This window comes from Thamnophis elegans, chromosome 9 (genome assembly GCF_009769535.1).
Source record: "Thamnophis elegans isolate rThaEle1 chromosome 9, rThaEle1.pri, whole genome shotgun sequence".
Taxonomy (NCBI): Eukaryota; Metazoa; Chordata; class Lepidosauria; order Squamata; family Colubridae; genus Thamnophis; species Thamnophis elegans.
In genome coordinates, this window is record NC_045549.1 from 49,512,813 (window position 1) to 49,536,926 (window position 24,114).

Sequence of the window (24,114 nt, forward strand, 5' to 3'; positions counted from 1 at the left end):
ATTTAATTGTAAGAATTGCCTATCATGTTCTTAAAAAACTTCAGTGAATTTGGTACTCTCATATCAGGTTCAACTTCTGGTTAGTGTGAGGACAAATGCTCACCATGTTAACCTTTTTTTAGTATAGTCTTTAGGCATAGACAAACTATTACAAATATCTTAGGTGAAATAAAAGAATGCACCCCACAATCCTTGCAATTCAGTTCTGTAGGCTTTTTACATGAATTTCTGCTTTCTAAAATGAAAAATCTATGTTGATGTTTTCTAAGGATCAGTAAATGAAAGAGGTATTAATATAGACATGGAAGAATGGATATAAATGTTGATGGATATAAAACCTGCAAACTGAATTTTAGATACTAGGGTGAATGGCATAAAATGAGGTTGGATTTCTGAGAGCTTCCATTAAATAATGGGTTGTTTTTTTTAGAGAGTTGGAAGAATACAGCTGCTCACATTGTACAGTGCAGGCAGAATTTGAATGAGTATAAATATTTTCCTGGGTTTTTATGTCTGTAGACATGAATAGCAAAATATTTCACAAATCATAACCCACTTTCAACTCTCAGGAAACCTGTATTTATCTAGAGAATTAGAAAATAGTGCACATGGGTTATTCTCTTTGGAAGAATACAATGTTTTGAAAAATTGAGTTTATTTAAATGCTACTTTTTGGGGTCATTGTTCTTCCTGCTTATTCATGTTTGCTAAAATGCAAAGTAAAAAAAGGGCTGCTATTAGACTCTACCACAAAAGCAGTAAAAATGGAACACTTGACTTCTGACATTGGATTATATGTTATCAACATGGCTTATGAGCAGTATAATTGAAAATCATTATTAGCAAGCATTGACACTCCAAGAATATTCAGCAAAAAGATATTTCACGTTCAGTGTTTATTTTTAGCTGTAACAAATAAAACTGCATCAAATGATTGCTGTAAGAATAGCTAGAATAGGGTATCTTTTTTCAAACAATGTCAGTAATGTTGGAGCAAGTAAGGTAACCTTTTCCATATTTTTCCAAAGAAGATAATATTGAGGGATAGATAATAGTTAACATTGCATGACTTAAACACTATAAATTGCCGTTTTAAATGGGATAATTCAGTCTCCTTTTGGCCTTTTGGTCTGAAAAGTAATGTTCATAAACCACTAGACAGATATAAAACACCAATATTTCCAACTATTAAAAGTTTTGATTTGAATCTGTAACCTTTAAGGTCAGATTCTCCTCTTTTAGTTGTACTTAATTAAACTCTGATCCCATTTTTCTGTATGGCAATAATTGATTTATTTCTACAGACTCAAACACTGAGGTCAAAGTGCATCTTGTACAGGTTTTAATTTTCTTTTTTAAAAATCTTAGTTCATGCAAACCATAACCATTTATTTTCATTGTGTAATTTCTGTAGGTATGCTTGTGAGATGACCTGTAAGAAACGAGATGATTACTTGGAGTGGCCGGAATATTTCATGGCTGTAGCATTCTTGTCAGCACAAAGAAGCAAGGATCCAAATTCTCAGGTAGGAAGATGATATTTGGGCAGACTAAGATAAGGGAACAAAACTGAAGTGTTAGGCAAACTACCTTGGAATAATCACATTGAATTGAATTCATTTTGGTTTATTTCTGAATAGACAGGACCAGATCTGTCTCCCAAACTTAAAAAAACCTATCCTGAAAATAAGTCCTAGCTTTTGTGTGCCTAATATAAGCCGTATCCCAAAATAAGCCCTACTTAAGAGCCTGCACAGCAGGCCATCTGCCCATTCCATCTGGTTATCAGTGCTGTGGCCACAAGGTGAGGGGATGGAGCTTTCCCATGTGTCCCGTACCAGCTTACCTCAGGGATCCACCCCCCAGCCAGGCCACCCATGTTCTGACACCTGCCTCACGGCAGCGGCTCTACTCCAATTCTTTCTGAAATATAATAAGGTCTTAATTTCTGTGACTATTTAAGATTAGCAATAACATTATTTTTTTCCAGAAACTGGTACAATTTTGGAAGTATCGATCAGATGTGTATTTAATAGTTTGATTTGGAACCTGCTAAAAGTTAGCACTTGTGTTTGCAATTGCAACTTCTTGGCAGGCTTGAAAAGCCATCATATATACAAAGCATTGCAAAGATAGATAAAAATCAAATAGGTTGATTCTGTCTAGAAAGGTCTGCAATTAAAGTACTAATTTTTAAGGCACATTTGAGATAACCTGACCCTCTAATGCTAGAGGTGCATTCATGCAGTAAGGTGTACTCCAGGTTCCATTGAGTAAACGATGTCATCTTAGGGAACCTAGGAAGTGCACCTACTGTGTTGTTTCTCTTTCTCTCTCCCCTGCTCTACAAGATTCATGTGACTCCCAATGTTTTGGAAATTGTTAAAGATCTGGTTGGTTGTTCTCCGGGCTTTGAGATAGGTGATTATGGAACCTCATATATTTATAGTTGGTCTGTAGTTCTTCAGGTTGGTTGTCAGCACCCATAAATAAATACAATATCATTTGGACTATCATTGAGCAAGACATCATGGAATAGGGCAACCTTAAAATCCTCAAATTTTGATATATCAATTAATATTCCTGCGTTACTCTTACTCTTCTGACCCATAGTCTACAGGTGAATAGATGACAGGAGTAAAACAGTAAACTAGATGCTCTGTTTTAGGTTGGTGCTTGCATTGTGAATTCAGAAAATAAGATTGTTGGAATTGGATACAATGGGATGCCTAATGGATGCAGTGATGATCTTTTGCCTTGGACAAGAACAGCAGATAATAAGCTCAACACAAAATATCCCTATGGTAAGGAATGAAATGATTAAATTACATCTTTATTTTTCCTGATAGAAACACAAGGCAATATTATTAGATGTGCCTGTCATCTTTTAGGCAGGATCAAAATATTTTATTTCATAGTTTCTCCATGGCAGGAATGAGAGTAACCTCCCAAACATTTCTTGTCTGTTTGTAAGCAGACTGCTACAAAACCTCTAAATTAAGTTTTCTCCTTTCTTAATTTCTCTTGATTTTTTTTTCTTCCTATAGGACTTTCCCTGGACACAGCAGAAATCTCAGATAACTGGGGCTGTCATTCCATGCCTGGGTTTTTTTGACAATCACTTTACTAGAATAAGTATTCGCCCAGGTGGTTTTTTTCTTATTCTTGTCCAAAGGACCATTTTTGATACCTGTTCATGAAGTGGAATTATGGGGCTATCTTCAAGCAGCCAAGGGACCTGTGGATTAGGACATAATTAATGATCTTTTTGATTGACATGGCTACTTCAAACTGGACTAATGTGGGTGTCAAGTTTTCTCACTGAACTTTCCCCTTCCATGTTCAGTGCTCCCTCATCTCTGTGGGTCTCCCCTCCAATCAGTCTGGCCTTATGGCTCAGCATAGGGCAGTCACCATGCACAGACATTTTTAGCTGAGGAATTAGTATATAATTCAAATCAGGCACAGATGTTTTGATAAATTGTTAGATTTTGACTGTGTCAAAATTGAGTTTGACACCCCTGCTTTAGGTTGAGCAAGTACAGCTTAGGAAGGACAAAGGCAAAATGGACTGCTAAATTGGCCATGCCTTCCCAGTCACATGATTAACTAGCCACACCCACCAGCCTGTCATTGGACAGATCATACTATAGTTTGCCCCTCTCCCCCCCAGTCTGAGGGACTGTGAATTGGCCCCCTGTTTAAAAAGTTTGAGGACTCCTGGTATATGGTATTTGAATTTTCTGGGTATTTTTTACAAGCCCACCAAGAATGATAAAATTACCATATTTCCAACATAAATTTTGAAATTATCTTTATACTGTTATGTGAAAACGTTCCATAGTTTTATGCGTGACCCGACAAAAGCGCTAACGTCATAAGCGCGCCGACAACACCGTGGCGCTAAAACCGCGATGTCAAAAGCGCGCCAACAACAGCGCGCCGACAACAGCGCGCCAACAGAAGCGCGATTTAATTTAAGGTAAGGTTTAGGGGTAGGTTTAGGGTTACGTTACAGCGCGCTTCTGTTAGCGCGCTTTTGTCGGCGCGCTTTAGGGCTAATTTGTCGCTCATTCGTCGCACGCTTTAGTCACCGCGGTTTAGTCAGGCGCGCTTTTGTTGTGCGCGCACTTGTGGTGGAACCAGTTTTATGTACGTGGCCATAGTAAAAATCGTCTGATCCCTAGTAGTTCTTAAAAGTAAGAAAATATAAGCTCAGGTGAACAACACCACATATACCATGTCATCATTTATTTTACAAAAGAAAGCCAAATGGAGAAGCCATGCGTGAAAAACTAAGTACACCTTATGATTCAATGGCTTATAGAACTACCTTTGGCAGCACTAATTTGAAGTAATCATTTTCTGTCTGACTTTATCAGTCTCTTACGTTGTTGTGGAGCATTTTTATCCACTCTTCTTCACAACATTGTTTCAATTCATCGAGATTTATGGACAATTGTTTATTCACAGCTCTCTTGACATCCAGCCACAGCATTTTAATCCGGTTGAGATCTGGACTTTGGGCCATTGCAATATTTAATGTTTTTCTTTTTCAGCCACTATGTTGTAGATTTGCTGGTGTGCTTGGGATCATTGTCTTGTTGCATGATCTAATGTCAGCCAAGTTTTAGCCATTGGGCTGATGGCTTCACATTTGACTCTAGAATACTTTGGTATACAGAGCAGTTCATGGTCGACTCAATGATTGCAAGGTGTCCACATGCTGTGGCTACAAAACAAGCCCAAATCATCATTCCTCCATCACCCTGCTTGACGGTTGGTATGAGATGTTTGTGCTGATATACTGTGTTTAGTTTAGCCAAACTAGGCACTGTGCATTATGGCCAAAAATCTCTACTTTAGTCTCATCTGTCCAAAGGACAATGTTCCAGAAGTCTTGTGATTCATTCAGATGAAATTTTGCAAATCTAAGATATGCTGCCATGTTCTTTTTAGAGAAAAGAGGCTTTCTCCTGGTAACCCTTCCAAACAAACCATACTTTTCAGTCTTTTCTAATTGTACTGTCATGAACTTCAATATTTAACAAGCTAATTGAGGTCTGTAGCATCTGAAATGTAACTCTTGGACTTTTTTCAATTTCTTTGATATATTACATAGGCTGACCTTGGGGTGAATTTGCTGGGATATCCATTCCTTGGAAGATTGGCAACTGTCTTGAATGTTTTCTACTTGTAAATAATCTTCCTTATTGAAGAATGATGGACTTTAAATTGTTTGGAAATGGCCTTATAACCTTCTCCAAATTGATGGGCAACAACAATCTTAAGCTTCTCTAAGATCATTCCTCTTTGCCATTGGTTATACATACCTCAGTGCTATAGACCAGCAAACTCCTAAAACTTCAATTTTTACAGAATGAATTTAGAATGGTTATAATAAAATGAATCTCTAAATCATTGTATAGAACCAGTGCAATGAAAGTAAATTTTACTGATTAGATGGGCATACTAATCTAATATCTAAATCAGGCTGGATGTGTCATGCGCTGGCCATGCCCACCCCCAGTTTAGCGAAGAGGGAAAAGTTACGATATGTCACACCTCTGGTCTATATACTACTAAAACTCATCTGTCTGAAACCTTTAAGTAGCCCAAATGGTGCATGATAGTGCAAAGTTTTTTGAATCAGTGTACCTCAAATCCATTAGCTTAAAGAATGTATACAAAATCTGGGATCCATTACACATGTGTAATTGAAATTTCAAGGATGTTCACACCAGTTATATTTGCAAATTTGCAGCCACTGTAGCATCACTGCAGTTTGCTTCAATCACATGATTGTGATTTTCAATGCTTCCTGCCAGCTTCCCACAAACAAAGTCAATGGAGAAGCTGGTTGGAAGTCATTCTCTCTCCCAGTTGTTTTGTTTACCCATAGTCATCTTGCTTCTCTGTTTAGGTAAGGAAGTATATCTGAAAGGATGACCAACAGATCATAGATTGTTTAATGGTAGTTTAGAAATAACACTCTTTATTAATGTATGTTCCCATAAAATTGTAAATATTCAAAATGGCAATAGATGCATTTTTAAAATATTAACTGCAGTTTACTTGCCAAAGTTTCCCCAGTCAGATATATACAATGAAGTGTATATTTTTGGACAGCAACTTCTGAAACTCAGCTGGCAATTGCTGTTCTGACTAGGAAATGTGGGAATTATCAGTTTAGCTAGTGGGTGGAATGGGGAGGGGGTGCAAGGGAAAATCATAGTGACAAACTGAGCTTGATTATACAAGGAATATCTTAAAATCCATGGACATAGAATTTGCTTTGCACGGCATTATCATAGCAGCATAATAAATATTTGCTCCACAGGGTTCTGGTTCTCAGTGGTCTTGAGAAAAATCTTTCTAAAGAATTTGACTACATAGACCAACACCCAAAGAATCATAGAACTGGTTTGTACATCAGAGGCAGCAGCTCCTGCTGCCAATATATCAAGCAATGTGAAACTAAAGTGATTTCCAGTCCCACTGAACATGCTGCAGATAATTGAACTTGCCAGCTTTGGCTTTTAGATAGCAAAGACTTTGCTTGCAGACAGTGATCACAAATAGGCAAATCATTGCTAATTTGTTTAGCACATATACTGCCAAAATAATACATTTTCTCCTGATAAATTTATAGTTTCTTTATAAAGGCTTGTGCCTCCTGGAATTTATAAATATTCATTTTCAGATTGTTTATGACGGTCTGGTTATCAAATACCATATTTTTTGGACTTCAAGACACACCGGACAAGGACAAGGAATATCTTAAAATCCATGGACATAGAATTTGCTATGCACGGCATTATCACACACCTAAATTTATAGGAGGAAAACAAGAAAAAAGGTTTTGGCCTCCATGTGTTGCATTTTTGCCCTTCCAGGCCCCCAGCAGCACTCGGCAGTACTCCACACAACCTGTTTTCACAAAAAATCCACCCGTTTTGGCTTCCAGGGTGCTTCTGGGGGTCGGAGAGAGGGTGAAAAAGTGAAGTGCAAAGGGCTGGGAGCTCAAAAATGAGCCCTTTTTTGATGAAAACATGCCCATTTTTGGCTAAAACAAGCCATGCGGAGCACTGAAGAGTGCTTCTGGGGGCCGAAGAAGGCGAAAATGCAACATACGGAGGGCTTGGGACCCCAAAAACGCCAGTATTCAGTCTATAAGATGCACCTAAATTTTCACTCACTTTTAGGGGTAGGATAGGTGCGTCTTATACTCTGAAAAATACGGTGATTCTTTTAATTGTTTTTAAGAGTTCTTACTGGGCATTAGTAGTAGGAACATGGCAGAACAATTTCCAAATGGTATTCTTTGTGCTAGTCATCTTTTCTGTGCTCTGGTTGCCAGTTATCTTATTTGGAGGACAGGACTGCTTGTTTTTTTGTCATAACTCTCATTTTTAGGAATACAGCATATGCGTGTCTCATCAAAAGAATGTATCCATGCATGTAAGCCCCTAAATGAGCTCCTTTATGTAGGCAATTAGAAACTCTCTGGGAGCAGTAGTGCTATGACATACTGGCACGGTTAGGATGGCTGAAATTACTTAGCTTCAGCCTATGGCCTTGACTTGTCCTGTAGGTGTTGGTGAATGGTCCTTTTAATGTTCTTAATTATTTCATTCCTCATTACTAGTCTGGCTAGACCACTTGACCTCCATTGATCTTGGGTTTCTGAAGAATTTCTCTTCTGTCTCCTCTGCTAAATTTCTCTTGTGTGACAAATTGTATTGGTGTTTGCTTCTGGAAGGAATTGGGCATTTGCAGTTAACACTTAGTTAAGTTTTAGATTGATGATCTTCTTTAATGAACACGCATAATAATATTTGTTGAAATCTTTTTTTTTTTAATCAGTATGTCATGCTGAACTGAATGCGATAATGAACAAGAATTCTGCCGATGTGAAAGGCTGCAGCATATATGTTGCTCTGTTTCCATGTAATGAATGTGCAAAGCTCATCATCCAGGCAGGTAAGAAAAGGGGCCAGCTTTATTTTTGGTATTAGAATGCCGCCTGTTTGGACACATCATTACAAGTGCCGCTGTTTAGATCTAAATTAATTGCGCTATCAATCTTTAAGTTATTCCTTTTATTATTATTTTTATCCTTGACTGGTGCCAGGTTTTCCCATACTAATCGCATCCTCTGTGATTCTTACTTGTTTTTAATTTAAGTTTTTAACTTTCTAGACCAACAGCTGCCAAGAAACTGTGCAGACATTGCATATCATTACTGTCGGTTTACATTGCTGACACACTGTGCATAAAATGTAAGGGGAGGAGATGGAAGAATAAACTTTGTGTGACATAAGATCTCCTGGGAATATATATGTTACAATTTAATTTGAATATCAGACATGCTTAGCACTTGAAGATTTTTATCTCTTTTGTCATAAATGTCATAAGACTTCCAGGATCTCTCTTATAATTATGTTTTTCATTACAACAGTTACACATTTTTGCCATCGCTACAGTTGTGCAAGTGTGACAGTTGGGCCTTTTTATCAGATTATTAGATACTGGTAAAATGCCCATCCTTGTGACAGTGTTCAGAGAAAAGTCGTGTAGGTTTCTTAGCCATCTGGAGTTGTGCTTATTGTATATCGCTACAGGTTCCTTGGCAGTGAGAGTCAGACCATCTCCTGTCATCAGTGGTAGTCTTTCTTTGCCCTTATGACTCCAATGTGTCCAGTTCTTTACCTGGAGAGATTTGTAGATCATTGATAGAGATCATGCGTAGTATAAAAATGATCTCTAGTTAAATTCCTGACATTTCCAATTAGTTCTGGGGAAAATAAGCCTGCCTGAATACAAAAGAATCACTATCAGTCAATATGCACAGTAGTAGCTTGGTAGACTACAGGTCTGACACTTTTAGCAAATGTCCCATGCGATCATCTTTTCCAAGAGTGAAACCTTTACTTAATTTCACTTAAAAGAAAAAAAAACTATGCACCATTGGGATGGAGAACAAGTGAATTGCTCACGTCTGCATAGTCCCATTCGTTGTTTTGTTTCCTGCTCGTATTTAAAACATGGGAGGGAGGAGACAAGATGGAAAGAACCTAGCAGTTCCTGAAATGAGTTTACATCCTCTCATCACTCTGGTGCAGTCCTTCAACCTAAAAATGGCATCCTGGGGTAAGGAAAGAAGCTGGGCAACCCCCAGTAATGATAATGGTGCCCATAAACCCAACAAAGCAGAAAAAAACAGATGAGGACTTTCTCCTATCTCCCCACTGCAGAGGCAATAAAAAATATGAGTAGCAGATCTACAACTCAAGGCCCCCTTCATCGCCAAAGAATTCACAAACAAAATCCAGAAATAAGAGCACCAATCCTCCAAAGCTTCAATGCAAGTCACTCCCCAGAGCAGGGAAGTAGTGAGAATAGTTTTTGGAGTACATCTCCTGCACCCCTCTCCCCCTACAGCTATACTATTCCCCTCGTACCATAAGGTCTGTTTTTGTCTGCAGAACAAATGGATTGCTTTTCATACGGCAATGGATAAATCGCAACTTCCAACAAGTGCATGATGTGCAAATCCTCCATGGCAATCAGGGGGTTAAATTTGCAGCAGAAGCTGGTCATGCTGACACTACAGCAGCCTGTCCCATGTCAACTGTGCATCCAGAAGCACCCAACTACCTTCATACAGAAAAAGCAACTCCTAACAATATATCGGAATGCTTATAGTTGGAACTGCCATAAGACTTTTGTGACTTCCCTATCTCAGCTCCTAAACTGCCAAAATAGAGAAACTGATTTGAAAGACTTTCGTTACTTACCCAGCTCAACAAATGCTAAGCAATTATTCCTGGATTTCAAAACAATAATATCTCCCCTCTACACTTATATAAATGAGTGAATTTCTGTGGCAAACTCGCCACATCCAAATTGTCAGCTTTAAGGATGAGATAGTCCATGATCTCATCACTAGAAAAGTGACAAATGGTCAGGACCCTGCAGATCAGAGCCATAAAAAATGTAGGCTCCAAAAGTAATTCTGACAGACTTGTCAAGAACGAGAATATAAACACAGAAGTTATTAATCTGAGGAAGAAACTAGCAGACAATCAAACAACAATCCTGACATCTCCATCCCTTCCCCCCTTGCTGGTAATGATATGAAAGTTCAGCACCAACTTTACACATCTGTCCTATTGAGATTCTCAAATCATCTCACACTGCTGCCTTTTCCTTGACTCAGATAGGTAGAAAACTGTCAGCACACTACTGTAACTTTTTCACCAGTAACAGTGATAACGACATTGATAGTGACTCCTCCGAAGCTCCACTTCATCTATATTAAAAAAAAAATACCCAGAAGGAACTGCCTCACACGCAAAGCAATTCTCAGCCCAGCTCTCCAAAATACGCAACCTACAGGCATACCCTCATCTGCTTCCAAACTATCCTGCCCTTGCGGAAACCTGACTCAGGATAACAGCTCTCTCCCTATTTTTCTCTCAATGGATAAGGCAAAGGATGTTCCCTTCCTAAAGAGTTGGAATCAAATCAGCATGGGCAGCAAACGTGTGTTACTGGTGAGCACTAGTAACCCACTTTTGCTGCCCATGTTGCTTTGATTCTGCGGTCTTTTTGCCAGAATATGCCTCACTGCCCCTTCAAAGAAGGGAAGCTCGGTAGACAAAAAGATGGCAAAATAGGAAGAATAGGATCTCAAAGGGAGAAGGTACTACAAAAATTATAGTCCCAGCACATTGGTTTGATATCCATGTGATCACCATAATGTCATCCTTCTAATCTGGAAGGTGGCTAGATGATTCGCTTCCCCGTTTTGTTGATTTCCTCTCCTGCCATGACACCGTACTGATTCAGGTAATTTGGACTGCTGGGGAACAGCTCTAAATGGATTTCATTCATTTACAATGAATGAAATTGGAGGAGAATCAAGTGTAAAGCATGGAAGACCAAAAGGGGGGCTGGGGTTCCTAGTCTTCACTACACTATAGCATGGCCCCTCCTGCATTCAAGTGAAAACTAGTCACTGAGAAACCACTTTGTTTCACAAAGAATGTACTGAAGTGCCCACGTAGTCACCAAGATTTAAGTTCAGCTTGATGAATTCTTTAATTACTATCTATAAGTCCTGTAAGGTAATTGTACTGATATCTTCACTGTTGAGTTACAGAATAACTCAACAGTTATTTGGGGGGGGAGGGAAGGATTCCAAATACTCCACATCAATTGGTGCTCATTTGTCACCGTGTGTAAGTGGTAACAGTTAAATCAGCCAACATTTAAACTAGTGTTTTTACAAAGTTGCTAAATTTGAAAAACACTGATTTGAAGATACCTTTGCAGACATAGCATTTATCTCTATGAGTGCTTTTTGCAGGATTATTACCACACAGTGGAGTGAGGTCCCACTATTCTCCTCAGCTCCCGCCCACTTAGCAGTTCGAAAGCATGCAAATGCAAGTAGATAAATAGGTATCACTTCAGTGGGAAGGTAACAGTGTTCCCTGAACCTTGGGATATAGTTATGCTTGCCATAGGACCATAGAGGTGTCTTTGGCTGGCTCCCTTGATTAAGAAATGGAGATGAGCAGCGCTCCCTAGTGTTGGACAACGACTAGACGGGAATAAACCTTTACCTTTTTATGTTAATATAACATTTTGACAGAGTAAGATGAGCAGAATTAAGTTTGGCTCTGATTGTTAGTGATGAGATATAGTTGGATGCAGCAGATAGAAGGATTTGAATTTGTATGGAAGATGTGCAAAACTATGTTCTTCAGAGAAAAGTTGTGGTTCGGTGCTCACAGATGGACAGTTGTAGCTTACTCATCTGCATACAGAAATGCAAACAAAGTACAAAGTATACTTACAGTTTGTTGCTGAATGCATGGCATCTGTCTACAGTTTTTTTATATATCCTTCAACAGTTGCTTAAGTAAAGACAATAATAATTTATTTGTATTACAGTCCTTGAAATCCTAACACTATATTTCCCCCATTTTAAAGCCCTATAGCCTTGAGGCTACAAGTACAATTTTTTGCCTCATTAACAGCACTGCTCCTTTCCAAAAATATTTTATTTATAGCAACATCTAAATTACAGAATACATGATCCAGATCTGTCATGCTGATTGTAGTTGTTGCTATCATGTTAGATGACCTATTTTAGCTTGTTTATAATGTGCAGGATCAGCATGCTGCATTTTAACTGGTTGCATTCAGTAGTTGAGTTTAAAGTAAATGGGATACATAGGCAATGTAGGGGTACAATTGATGTTTCTAACATGGGGTATATTCTCGTGCCTACAACATCGCTGAATCTCTGAACACGTAATTACTTCTGGGCAAACAGTTCAGTCCATTTTATAAAAGCTTGACTATGGAGTCAAACATACTAGGGGTTTATACAAAGAAATCTGTAACTGTTCCCTTTGCAGTAATTAAAATATAATGTCAGTGATCAACGGAACTCATATTGCTGCCTCTGGCACATGGAGATTTGTGCAAGAGTCTCCCCCCTGCCTTTTCTTTAGCTGCATGCAAATTTTATTGAACATCTCTTAACAGGATTTTTTGGTCTACATGTCCTTGGCTTGTACTTGATGCTTTTGTTTTCAGTTCTGTTTTCCCCCCACTGTTCTAGGGATAAAAGAAGTCATTTTTATGTCTGATAAATATCACGATACTCCGGAAATGATAGCTGCACGGCGCTTGTTTGATCTAGCTGGAATTTTATATACGTGAGTCAACACATGGGGATATATACATCCTTACCCACCCCACCCCCTGTCCCCAATCTTTCTTTTATATACATGGGGTTGCTATTGCTTTGTCTTAAATTGTGAAGAAATCTGTTGCTCACTTCAATAATTTCTCATTTCCCTTTTATATACAGAACGGTGTAACTTGAGACAGTAATGTTATTAATACTAAAAGTAGGGTTGGGACAATAATGGGAAAGTGATCGATTGTTGTGAACTTTTCCAGAGCATTCTTATTATACCGAACAAGCACAGATGAGCTGTTTTTCATGGACCGATTTTCTTGTATTGGACACGCTGCTATGGTTTTGATGCAACCAAAGCATGCAGAAAATTGTAGTTAGATTTATTTTCTTTGAAAAATATAGCAAACCTGTCTGCAGAGAAAAGTGGCTTATGATTGGGACTTAATAAGCAAAATACAAGGAATTATTGTGGAAACAATAGCCTCTGTTCTGCAAAAAAAGAAACCCTTCACAAACAATAAACATCAGTAAAAAAATGTTGCATTAGCAAATGTATTATGACTGCATTAGTTACTGCAAACAGGGCCATATTCATTGTGTAACTAAAAAGATTTCAATCATAAAGAAAATGGCTGTGAAGATATAGACCTATAAAGCCAAAATGGACATCTAGTGAGTCCATTGAGTGAGTAGCCCAGGGGTCCTATGCAGCTTTCAAATCTGACAAAGTCTTCTACAAAAGATAAATTTATGCCTCTAATGAGCAATCTGCCCTTAGCCCAACAGCCTACCATCTATCATGGAAAAGGAAAAAAGAGGGTATCAGAAATAGAAAATGAGAGATAATTTTATTTGCAACACTTTATTGCTTTTTAATTAAACTATCCCAAATTAGTTTACAATGATTATTATAAATAAAGTAAAAACTTTTATAGAAGCCATTTTTAAAAGATAGTTTTTGTAAAATGATTCTAATTGTGGGATGTGACAAAATCAAGGGAAGGTCTGGATGAGGGACACTTTGCAGAGCATATTAGTATGAACAAAGCAGCCATTCGGGAGATGTTGAAACAGGTGTTCTGAAAGGATCAGGCTGGCTGCAGTTTTCTAGGTTGCCTACATGGATACATAGACAATCATTCCATTGGATTGGCTGGCAAAGCAAAATGGCTATGCATGCTCATGCAGGCAGAAGCAACCGGCACACACTGCCAACAGGTGCCCTTGGTCACTGAAGTTGCTTTGGATCTCCACTGACAGCAGTTGTAGGCTACATGCCACCCAAAAAACAAACAAAAGAGAACTAACCCCATACAGAATTTCAGACCCATCAGGATTCAGTTGTAGCCTATTTGTTTTCAATTACTCTGCATTCAAACTTTGAACTGCAGTGTGTGGGACTTGGTTAAGCATGGCAACATTTTATTCAGATTTGACAGAGAGTCAGAGCTGTATGTCATCAGCTTAACAATGACACAGTTTCTCATATTTTTAAAGTGACAGCATGAAAGTACACTAAAGTAGATAATGTAAGGTTTACATTGAATGGATAGCAATTGACAAGTATGCTTCTAAGATTGAGGATTATTTCTGATGTTTATAACATCTCAATAATGTCCATGTAAGGATAAGCTTATCTGTTTTATATGCTTCAAAACTCATTTTATCTACAAAATATTTTTTATTAAATAAAAATAAATTTAAATAAAACAATTCCAAATGGGAACAGTTTTATCTCAAAAATAAACTCAGATTAAAGCAATCTCAGAAACCATTTCTTGTAAATGTCTTTCTTTAAAGCTACAGTGTTACGAAATGAAGGTAGACTTTCAAAGGCACTGGAGGCAAATTGCTATATGATAGAAATCTTCAGAATTTGAAAATTATAGAATTTTGTATGTTCAACAGTTCTGACAGACAATTTTACCCTAATTTACTGAAGTAGAAAACATGAAGTGACAAAACGTATGAATGTGTATGTGTGCAAGAGAGACATTTATTACAGCAGGGGCACAAATCATTCTGTTGTGAGATCTTTCTAAAATTTGTCTATGGCTGGCATGCCTCCAAGTATTTCTGACCAATAACGTTTGTGTATAGTCATTCTCCCAAGCATATCCTTCATTATTGACTATTCGCTTTTTGTAATGATTTGTGAGGGTTTGGCTAGGTTTAATGAATCTCTAGTACTGAATTGTCAAGCTTAATGAGACACTAAATCCACATTATTTGCATATTCTTCTGTTTACTAGTAGATTGTAAAATATATACAAAGTCCCCCAAATACCTCTCTTGCTAATCGCTACAGCAGATGCTCTAATGATGTAAAAGCATGAGCTATGGTGATGGTATTAATTTTACAGTTCTAAAATGATTCTAGCTTCAGTAGTTTGTATTTTATCCCCTTGCATAATGCAGTATTTTCTGCCTTTCCTTTAAGACTACAAGAAGCAAACTTTGGAAGTTTCCTATTAAAATTTGGCATGGAAAGAACAATAAAATGTTACAGAGATGCTACCCCCTGTAGCTAAGTTGTTAGAAATCCTTCTAACTCCTGTCTAATTTATGACTCCAATAGCTGAAGAACATACAGACTAAGCAACCCCATGTGTCTTTTTGTCTTAGTCTTTTTTGTCCTGGTATCTCTCAGTATGGTGCACTATAATGGCTCCTATAGAGATAAAACATAGAATGAATCCAAGGATATATTTTTTCCTTCTCAAAATTTAGTTGGGAGCCAAAGCAAACAAAATGTTTAACTACTTCACTAGCTAATATTCCTCTCTCTTGTTGTTTTTAGAAAATTCAAACCAAAGTGCAGCAAGATCATCATTGATTTTGATTCAATTAACAGCAAACCAAGTCAAAAGCCTCTGTGAGTTACATCTAATTAAATCTCCAGAAGAGTGTGATATCCTTTTCTTAGAAGCTGCTAATGCCTTCATCTTGAAGTTAGGCATAACTTTTTAATAGCCACTACAGTTTAAGCAGACATCTAAGGAATGTATCAGAACTTGAACATTTGTGCTTTCTCTGCTATACATTTAAACTTTGACTTCCAAGATTTTTACTAAATCTTCTGTGAATGAAACTGTATGTGAGTTTAGTATTAGTGGGTAAACAATGCAAAAGGCATTCAATATATTGTGTCAATTAGCCAAGAACTCATCTGACTTGAAGGGAAATAAAATTACAATTCAGTCTGTGAATATTGACTGTACAAGAACAGTTAAAGAATCACTTCAGCAGCATACAACTGTGGGAACACATGTCCTAGCTTAATTTAGTTCAGACTGGCTAGACAGTTATATAACTAGTACTTTAACACTTTGAAATCTTCAGCTACTTAATTGCTTCTTGCATTACATTTGAAAATGCTTTGCATTGGATAAATTTTACAGTACCTTTCATCCCCCTATGCCTCTCTGCCCCCAAACATCTTACTTTTCTTAGAGAATGTGAATAAATCATCAGAACCAATAAGAATTCTTTGGAGATGATTTTTATACCCTAAAAAGTAATTTGTTCATTGATCTAAAATTCTGGGAGGACAATCTAATAATTTGCAATGTTTAAAACTAGCCTCTAAGCTTGTCAGTATTTTCTTCTAAGAGAAATGAACAGGCTTAATCCATATTGAGGCTTCATATGCCAAATGGATCATGATTTTAGCTTGCTTTGGTTTGTTAAAATTAGCATTAAGTTTAAGAAACATTGATTAAAACTTTCACAAGATTTCAGTATAGGTTCTTTTATTTGATTTTGACAACAATATAATTTAGATACCCAAATTATTTCATTTTAAAACATGTTTTGTATGTATATTTGTATTGAAATTCTGTATGTTGAGTATTTTTTAATATGGCATGACACCAGCATTATAAATGTCTATTAAAATCTTGTGAAATATAATTTTTTATTATTATATTACTCATTGTGCTTGGTTCTAAATCCTGGTATTTCTTTGGTCATACAAAAAGTATATTTTATATTTGTTTTTTTTAAAAAAGCATATTTATTCTTTTATCACTAAGATGAAATACGAAAAAAGAAGGGAGGGGGAAAAAAGAAACTAACAAATATCCAACACTAACAACAAAAAACCATACGACAAAAAAAACAAGTAAGAAATACATCTAACATTAAACATAAGAAAAAATCAACCCCAATTGAATGCTGAAACATAAGTCAAAAACCTAATATATTCACTTCCCATTATAATATTTGTGATATATTTAAATAAGGCAATACCTTCAATCATTGATCATACTAGTCATATTTAGTAGAATCCAGTTACACTTGGAGAGCCATTCTTGGAATAGAGGGCTAATTTCATTAAAGAAATGTAAATACTGTGTAGTTCTGGAGTATTGTTCCTAAACTGAAAGAGAAAAGATCTAGTCAATGTATTTTGTCAGTAAAGAAATACTAGATTATATATACTGTACAATATACGAGCAGTAAAATATTTTCTTTGGATTTTATTTTTTCATTAACTTCCTCTAGCCTTCTTCTGTCTTGTTTTGTGGAAATATATCCAATGTAGGTAAAATAGGACTATATTGAGATTGGTGGTATTTTGCTTATACATAAATTACTATTGGTTAGGCAAATGTAAATGTAAGTCATATAATCTGCTATTATTTTCATACCCTTTTTCACAGCAATAAGTGTAATTGGCCAAAATATGGTGAGAAAGATCTTATGGTCATAGTGGAAAATGTATGAATATTATCAACTTTTTCATGACAGGAATAGATTCTATGTACAACTAAGGACATTTTCATTAATTTAAAATAGGAAACAAATTGCTAATGTAGTCAAAAAATAGATTACATTCTTAAAATGGTAATGGTTCAGAAACTGTGGCTTTCAACAAACACACTTTTAACTTAAAATGTGAAATAGAAAGGACTTAGTGATCCAAACGTGAGCAGTAAAATAAGCATTTCTGTTAGCTTTCTCTGAATAGTAAGCCAATATATTTCACAAGATTTTAAAATTCTGCAACAAGAGAATTAGCAAAGCAATTTACATTTTGGAATGATAGTTTTTTAATTCAATATATCATAGCCAATAATTAAGATTACTGGGAGTTTTAGTCCAATTTACCTGAAGAGGTACTATTTGCCTGTTTCATAATCCAAATGATATGCATAGAAATTGACAGAAAAATTGTTGGAAAATTTGTTATAAATAATTTTTGTTCTTCAAGGCCAATCATATATGGCAATTACCAGTGCATCAAACAATTCAGCATTTCCAGATGCTTTGATTTCTCACTTCGGACAGTTGTACTATCAAGGGATTATAGATTTAATAATAGCATGAGAAGGATGCTCTTTACATTCTTTATGTCTAGAACAAATAAATATTTAAAGTACACACTTTCATTAAGAAGTCTACCATGTTTTAAAAAGCAAGATAGCAGATTGTTTTTGCCTTTTTAAGAGTTCTTACTATAGCCATCATTATGAGCACGCTAAGAAGGCTAAGGTAATCAAAGCCTGTACACATTAAATGTCTGATTGCTCTGTTGTTAGTTCTTCTGATCTGGAGGATGAGTCGAATTGTGTTTTCCCAAACTGGGAATCAGAGCAATTTCTGTTGATAGTGTGTTCGTAAGTGGCTACCTGTTGAAGGAAACATTCCATATATACAAGGTCAGGTTTGTAAGACATTAATTAACAATTATAGCATCATGACATGAAACGAAGAGGAATGTTGCTGGCTGTCATTACCAATAGATAACACAAAAGGTTTGTACTTTTCAATAGGCTTGCTACATTCAAAGGAGAAACAGGCAATAAAAAGCTTGAATCCCTGTGTGACTATAATATTCCTGTGTTGATCTTCAAAGATGCTATGTTATAAGGAAATTTGAACAACTTTTTCAGGTTTGAAATAGGCTACTTTTGGCATTTGTTTATGTCCAATAAAATAAGTGTATACTACCCTAAATAAAGACTAAAGAGTAAAATACATGTACGTGGCATTTAATTGATTACTGGCACATCTTTATACTCTTGAGATTACGCCTTTAATTAGAAGAAATACCAAGTACTTGCACCCTCAATTAAAGGTAGGCGTGGGTTACAATTCTGTTCAGAAAAACACACAGCCTTTGTTCCAAACACTTATTGCTGAGGTGAGTTATTTGGTTAGAAACTTGAATTTAAACCTAAATTACAGTATAAACTGAAAAGTCAAACCAATCATCTATCTCAATGCAATCAGAGCATATTAGAAGGCAAATGGAAGATATAGGTCAACAAAATAGGAAGCCAGTTGGTCAATTCTTGTCAAAACCAATGAATCAACTTTCAAGCAATCCAAAAAAAAATCCTGCACTTCTGGCAGAAGGGAAAATGAGAAATCCAAGGCAATCTCAGGTATGGCCTTTGATTGGAATCATATGAAAAAAATTCCTATGAATCAGAACCAGCTAATGAACAATGACAACCTAACCCCTTCGTGGTTCTACCTTGATTCTATTCTATTCTGAAGTATCTAACTTTTATAATGCAGTAACTAATTTTATTTTGTTACATTTTAGAAGGAAATAAAATACTGCTAGGACCATGCATACTTTGAACGTGGGAAGGAAAAAATCCCTGTAAGTATGACTATAATAACTTTCTGCTACCATACAGCAACATTTTCCCCACTTTTCACATTAGAGATTCATTAATGTGATTCTTAAAGCAGTAGCATCTTTTTTACAGGTCCACATGGAAGACCCTAAAAGAAGACATAGACGGTTTAATGAATAGTAGAGATTTTGTGATTTTGACAGAAGTTCTAGAACACTACTTATAAACCATTTAAAATATCAGTCCTGTTATTGTACTGTCCAATTTTCTTTTCTTATCTGTAGATTCCAAAATTCTGATTCTATTGAAGGAGATTGGTGCAAAAAGAAAAAGAAAGAAGGAAGAGAACGACCACCTAAAGCAGTGTTTAAACTTGTCAATATTAAGTGTGGAGCAGCTTCCAGAATTCCTGTGCTAGGGAATTTGGGGAGCTGAAGTCCACATATCTTAAAGTTGTCAAGTCTGAAAAATATTGATCCAAAGAAATAAAAACTATAACAAAACTAATTCTTGTATCAGAACTTCAGTACAAATGTATGCATACCTTAGGCTTTTGCATTAAATGCACACACACACCAAAATGCTTTGGGAAATGTTTTTCTTCTCACTTTAAAGAGAACACTACAAGTCCTACCGTCCTTGAGCTTTTATTGCATTCTCTGGAGAAACAAGCTTGTTGAAGAGGTGTTCTTGTACACATATCAGGCAATGCCTTTTTCTATGCTGTATTCCATCCGTCTAGGACTGCAGGCATCTCAGCTGCGCATGTAGAGATGTGAGGAGTAAGCAATGCAAGAATATGTCTACCTGTATGGGCTGTCTGTTTTGATTTAGGGAAGGAAAAAAAACCCTCAATGACTGCTGCACAGGAGACAGACAGGTTGTGGAGAGGAGTGTGGAGCCTTTCTCTGAAAAGCCAGGAGCAATATTCATTAAAACATGTCTGATTTTCCTGAGTCTGGAGAGAAGGTTTCAATTAGCATGGGAAATGAAGTTAACCTTTACATCATTCTGATATAACCATACTGCAGGATAAAAACTTGTGTGCAATCATTGTTTAGTTTACAGAAACAACACGTGAAGGAAAATAAATTTCCTTCATTATCATAGATTTGGTAACTACTTTGATATGAATATAGAAAAAGTATATTTATAAATTCAGAATTTAATCTGTGTCTGATGATCTAGATGCAGTATATCTGATGGCCATATTTTCTCAGAGTTATCAGATTTTCAAATTCAATTGCAATTTTTATGCTCTACTCATTGGTAGAATCCTGTATCTTGACTTATATATAGGAAGATTACTAGTCCTTTAATAACAATTTAACACCATATATTATTTTGCGTAGTGAGGTTTTATGTTAGTATGAATGTATTTGAACATAATGATAAATGATAGCATGCAGCTATGACCAGATGGCACCTTGTAGAGAAAATTACAGCTGTAGGTTTAAATGCAATATTCAATTCATATTAGGTCTCAGATGTACAACAATCTCCTATGTCTACCTTAGGTGACCCATAAATGAAAGAAAAGTTAAGTTTTTAATATCTCTCTTGGGCAAAGAAGGAGCCAGATATAACCCCCCCTCCACCTGAGCTCAGTAGTGCCAATGTTTGTTGTTAAAAGATCACAATGGAGCACAGAAATTTATATTTGTCAATTAATGCTTGCTGCAATCATTAGACCTTGATTTGCAGTTAAGAAACAGTTACAAATCTTGGTTGAAATAAATAAATGCTGAAACAAATATCCATAAATTAGTCAGACTGGGCGTCTTAATCTTAGATCCTTTGGAATAAATTCAAAAGTTTCAGAAATCCAAAAACGGATTTAAACAATAACCTAGAAGTATGCAATGCCACACCATTCTGCACCCAAAAAGAGCCATAAGGGCATGGATCTAAACTATTGATGGATGAGAACATACTAGAAAACATCTACATCCTTAGAGACAAAAAAATAATAATCAAGATTTGCCAAGATGCTGCCCCTGTAATCACATTGGGACTCTTCCTTTGAAGAGTCAAGAACTTGTAAATCTGAATGATTTTATCAACCAAACACTTCATTCTGGTAATAGTGGCCAGGCAGGATCGCTGTTTGATATTCCTCCCTAAAAAGGCTACCATAAACGTGGTACTATCAGCTTCCAATAGTCCAACACAATAAAGCATTTCACCTTCCTTATTGCCTTGATTTAGGCTCGAATGTGAGCTCATACCGTGTTTGGCCAGTTTCTCCTTTTTTTTCTACTATTTGCTAGTCGTTAATTCTGCCACTTTTTCTCCTGGGATTCCCCAGTATACAAGGGACCTCAGAGTTCAGTACACAAGACAGATTGCTCAAGAACTATGTTGCCAAATGCCCAAGTCATTCTTAGATGCCAATAGGCAGCCAAGCATTCAAAAGAACTATTAGTGAGAACACTGGGAACCTTCCCAGGTATTACCAGAAATCATCTCAATACATAATGTGCTAAGAGTGAACTCTCCAATCATCCCTTTTACTTCTACAGTCATGGGTACCTATCAATTAGGAGGCTTTTTGCTCTTTCATATCAGGCCTAAGATTACTTCAGATAAGGTAATGGTGGCTATTAAGGATCATGAACCCAGGATGGGGCTGCTGAGGGTGTGCAGGGGTTTGGGAGAACCTCTAGCTAAGATTCTGTGCAGTTCAGAGAAACCTCAAATCCCACTCCCCGCCCATCCCGCCGTGCCATTCCCAGGAGTCTCCACGCGGCCCATTTTGGATGCAGGTAAGTGCAGGGTGCATGTGGAGGTTTGGGGAGGGTGAAAAACAGACCTACCTGAAGTTCAGGAAGACCGTAAATAGCCCGTTTCCAGGCTCCAGAGGGCCTCCGGACCCTGGGGAGGCCATTTTTGCCCTCCCGGAGGCTCAAGAAAAGTCTCTGGAGCCCAGGGAAGGCAAAAACGCTCCCCCCCGCCATGGTGCAGGAGGCCGACTAGGCCACACCCACCATGGCCATGTCCACCCAGCAACCAGGCAGTGAACCGCTTGCTAAAATTTTTGAAGCCCTCCCTGCATGAACCTCCAGGCTTTTCTTGGTCCAGCCCTACAACATAGACTGTAAAGTTATTGAACAGTAACAGAAAGGAGACTCCAACATCTGAGGGATCCTGCTAAGCACAGTGCTATCAGTATCCCTAACCTATCTCTTTGATCCATAAGGGTCTGCTTTAGAAGTGGAATTCTTGGTCACTGCTTGGGCTGTCTTAAATATCAGTGCCACTTCACCCTTCCAGGTTTTAATAATATGCATCATAACATGTCTGCATGTTCATAACCACCCAATAACAAGGTAAAGATCTGGAGTTTATTATCAACGGATGGATGGATGGATGGATGGATGGATGGATGGATGGATGGGAAAGAAAAAGAAAAAAAGGAATATGTTTGAGCTGAATGATTACAGAAGACTTCTTTGTTGTATTCTGTGTATAATAGATGTAGTAGAATTATTTCATGAAAAATAATTTAGGATTGCAGCCAAATGAATGTTAATTAAATAGCAGTTTAAGCTTTAAAATTAAGACTAATGGCTATGCTTAAAAAGCATATGCATAATACATGATAAAATACAAACACATGCCTAATAATTGAATGGACCTGGACAGAATAAATGACTTTTAATGAGGAATGTGTGCCAAGCAGGATACTCTAAAGTATTCTACAAACTCTAAATTGTACATCAAATAATGTACAATTGTGTTTTTTAAAAGCAAAAATACTAAGGATGACTAATTGTTTTCCTTCAATAAATAACAGAAGAGAAAACAAATACCTAAAATGTTTACTAATTTTTGTTCTAAATTTACAATGGTGAGAAACAAAATCTTAACAATTGAAATAATTGATAAATACCCAAAAGACAATATAATATTTTTTACTGTATTAACCCAACATACAGGTGAAACTTGTGCAAAAGTTCATTTATTTCAGTAATGCAACTTAAAAGGTGAAACTAATATATGAGATACTCATTACATGCAAAGCAAGATAGTTCAAGCTGTGATTGTCATAATTGTGATGATTATGGCTTACAGCTCATAAAAACCCCAAATTCCATAATCTCAGAAAATTAGAATATTACATGCAATCAATAAACAAGGATTGTACATAGAACAATAGCGGACCTCTGAAAAGTATAAGCATGCATATGTACTCAGTATTTAGTTTGCAGCCTCTCTTGCAGCAATTACTGCCTCAATGCGGTGTGGCGTGGAAGCTATCAGCCTGTGGCACTGCTGAGGTGTTATGGAAGACCAGATGCTTCAATAGCAGCCTTCAGCTCTTCTGCATTGTTCGGTCTCAAGTCTTTCATCTTTCTCTTGGCAATGCCCCATAGATTCTCTATGGGGTTCAGGTCAGGCGAGTTTGCTGGCCAATCTAGCACAGTAATCCCACGGTCATTGAACCAGGTTTTGGTGCTTTGGTGCACGGTTGACGTGATGTGCCAGTGCCTCGAGGCTGTTAGGGACTGGATGGGGGTTAACAAGCTTGTACTCAATCCGGATAAGACCGAGTGGCTGGTGTGTTTCCCTCCTACTAATTGGCCAAGTTTTCCATCTCTCAGGCTGGGGGGTCCCTCAGACAGGGTTCGCAATTTGGGAGTCCTCCTGGACCCACAGCTGACTTTTGAACACCACTTGTCGGCTGTGACCAGGGGGGCATTTGCCCAGGTTCGCCTGGTGCACCAGTTGCGTCCCTACCTGAACTGGGAGGCCCTCACAACAGTCACTCGTGCCCTTGTGACCTCTAGACTGGAC

The 24,114-nt window shown here is 37.1% G+C and overlaps 1 protein-coding gene across 2 annotated transcripts in view; it reads left to right on the plus strand.

Moving 5' to 3' along the window:
• DCTD (dCMP deaminase) overlaps positions 1-19,785 on the plus strand; it is a 69,983-nt gene extending 50,198 nt beyond the window's left edge. For both annotated transcript variants that reach the window (XM_032223807.1, XM_032223806.1), the window contains exons 2-8: positions 1,415-1,526; positions 2,669-2,804; positions 7,867-7,983; positions 12,641-12,737; positions 15,525-15,599; positions 19,281-19,340; positions 19,602-19,785. In XM_032223807.1, coding sequence (XP_032079698.1) covers positions 1,428-1,526; positions 2,669-2,804; positions 7,867-7,983; positions 12,641-12,737; positions 15,525-15,599; positions 19,281-19,290 — 534 coding nt within the window. In that variant the 5' untranslated portion in view covers positions 1,415-1,427 and the 3' untranslated portion in view covers positions 19,291-19,340; positions 19,602-19,785. The remainder of the gene's footprint in view (positions 1-1,414; positions 1,527-2,668; positions 2,805-7,866; positions 7,984-12,640; positions 12,738-15,524; positions 15,600-19,280; positions 19,341-19,601) is intronic.
• Positions 19,786-24,114: the final 4,329 nt, after the last annotated feature.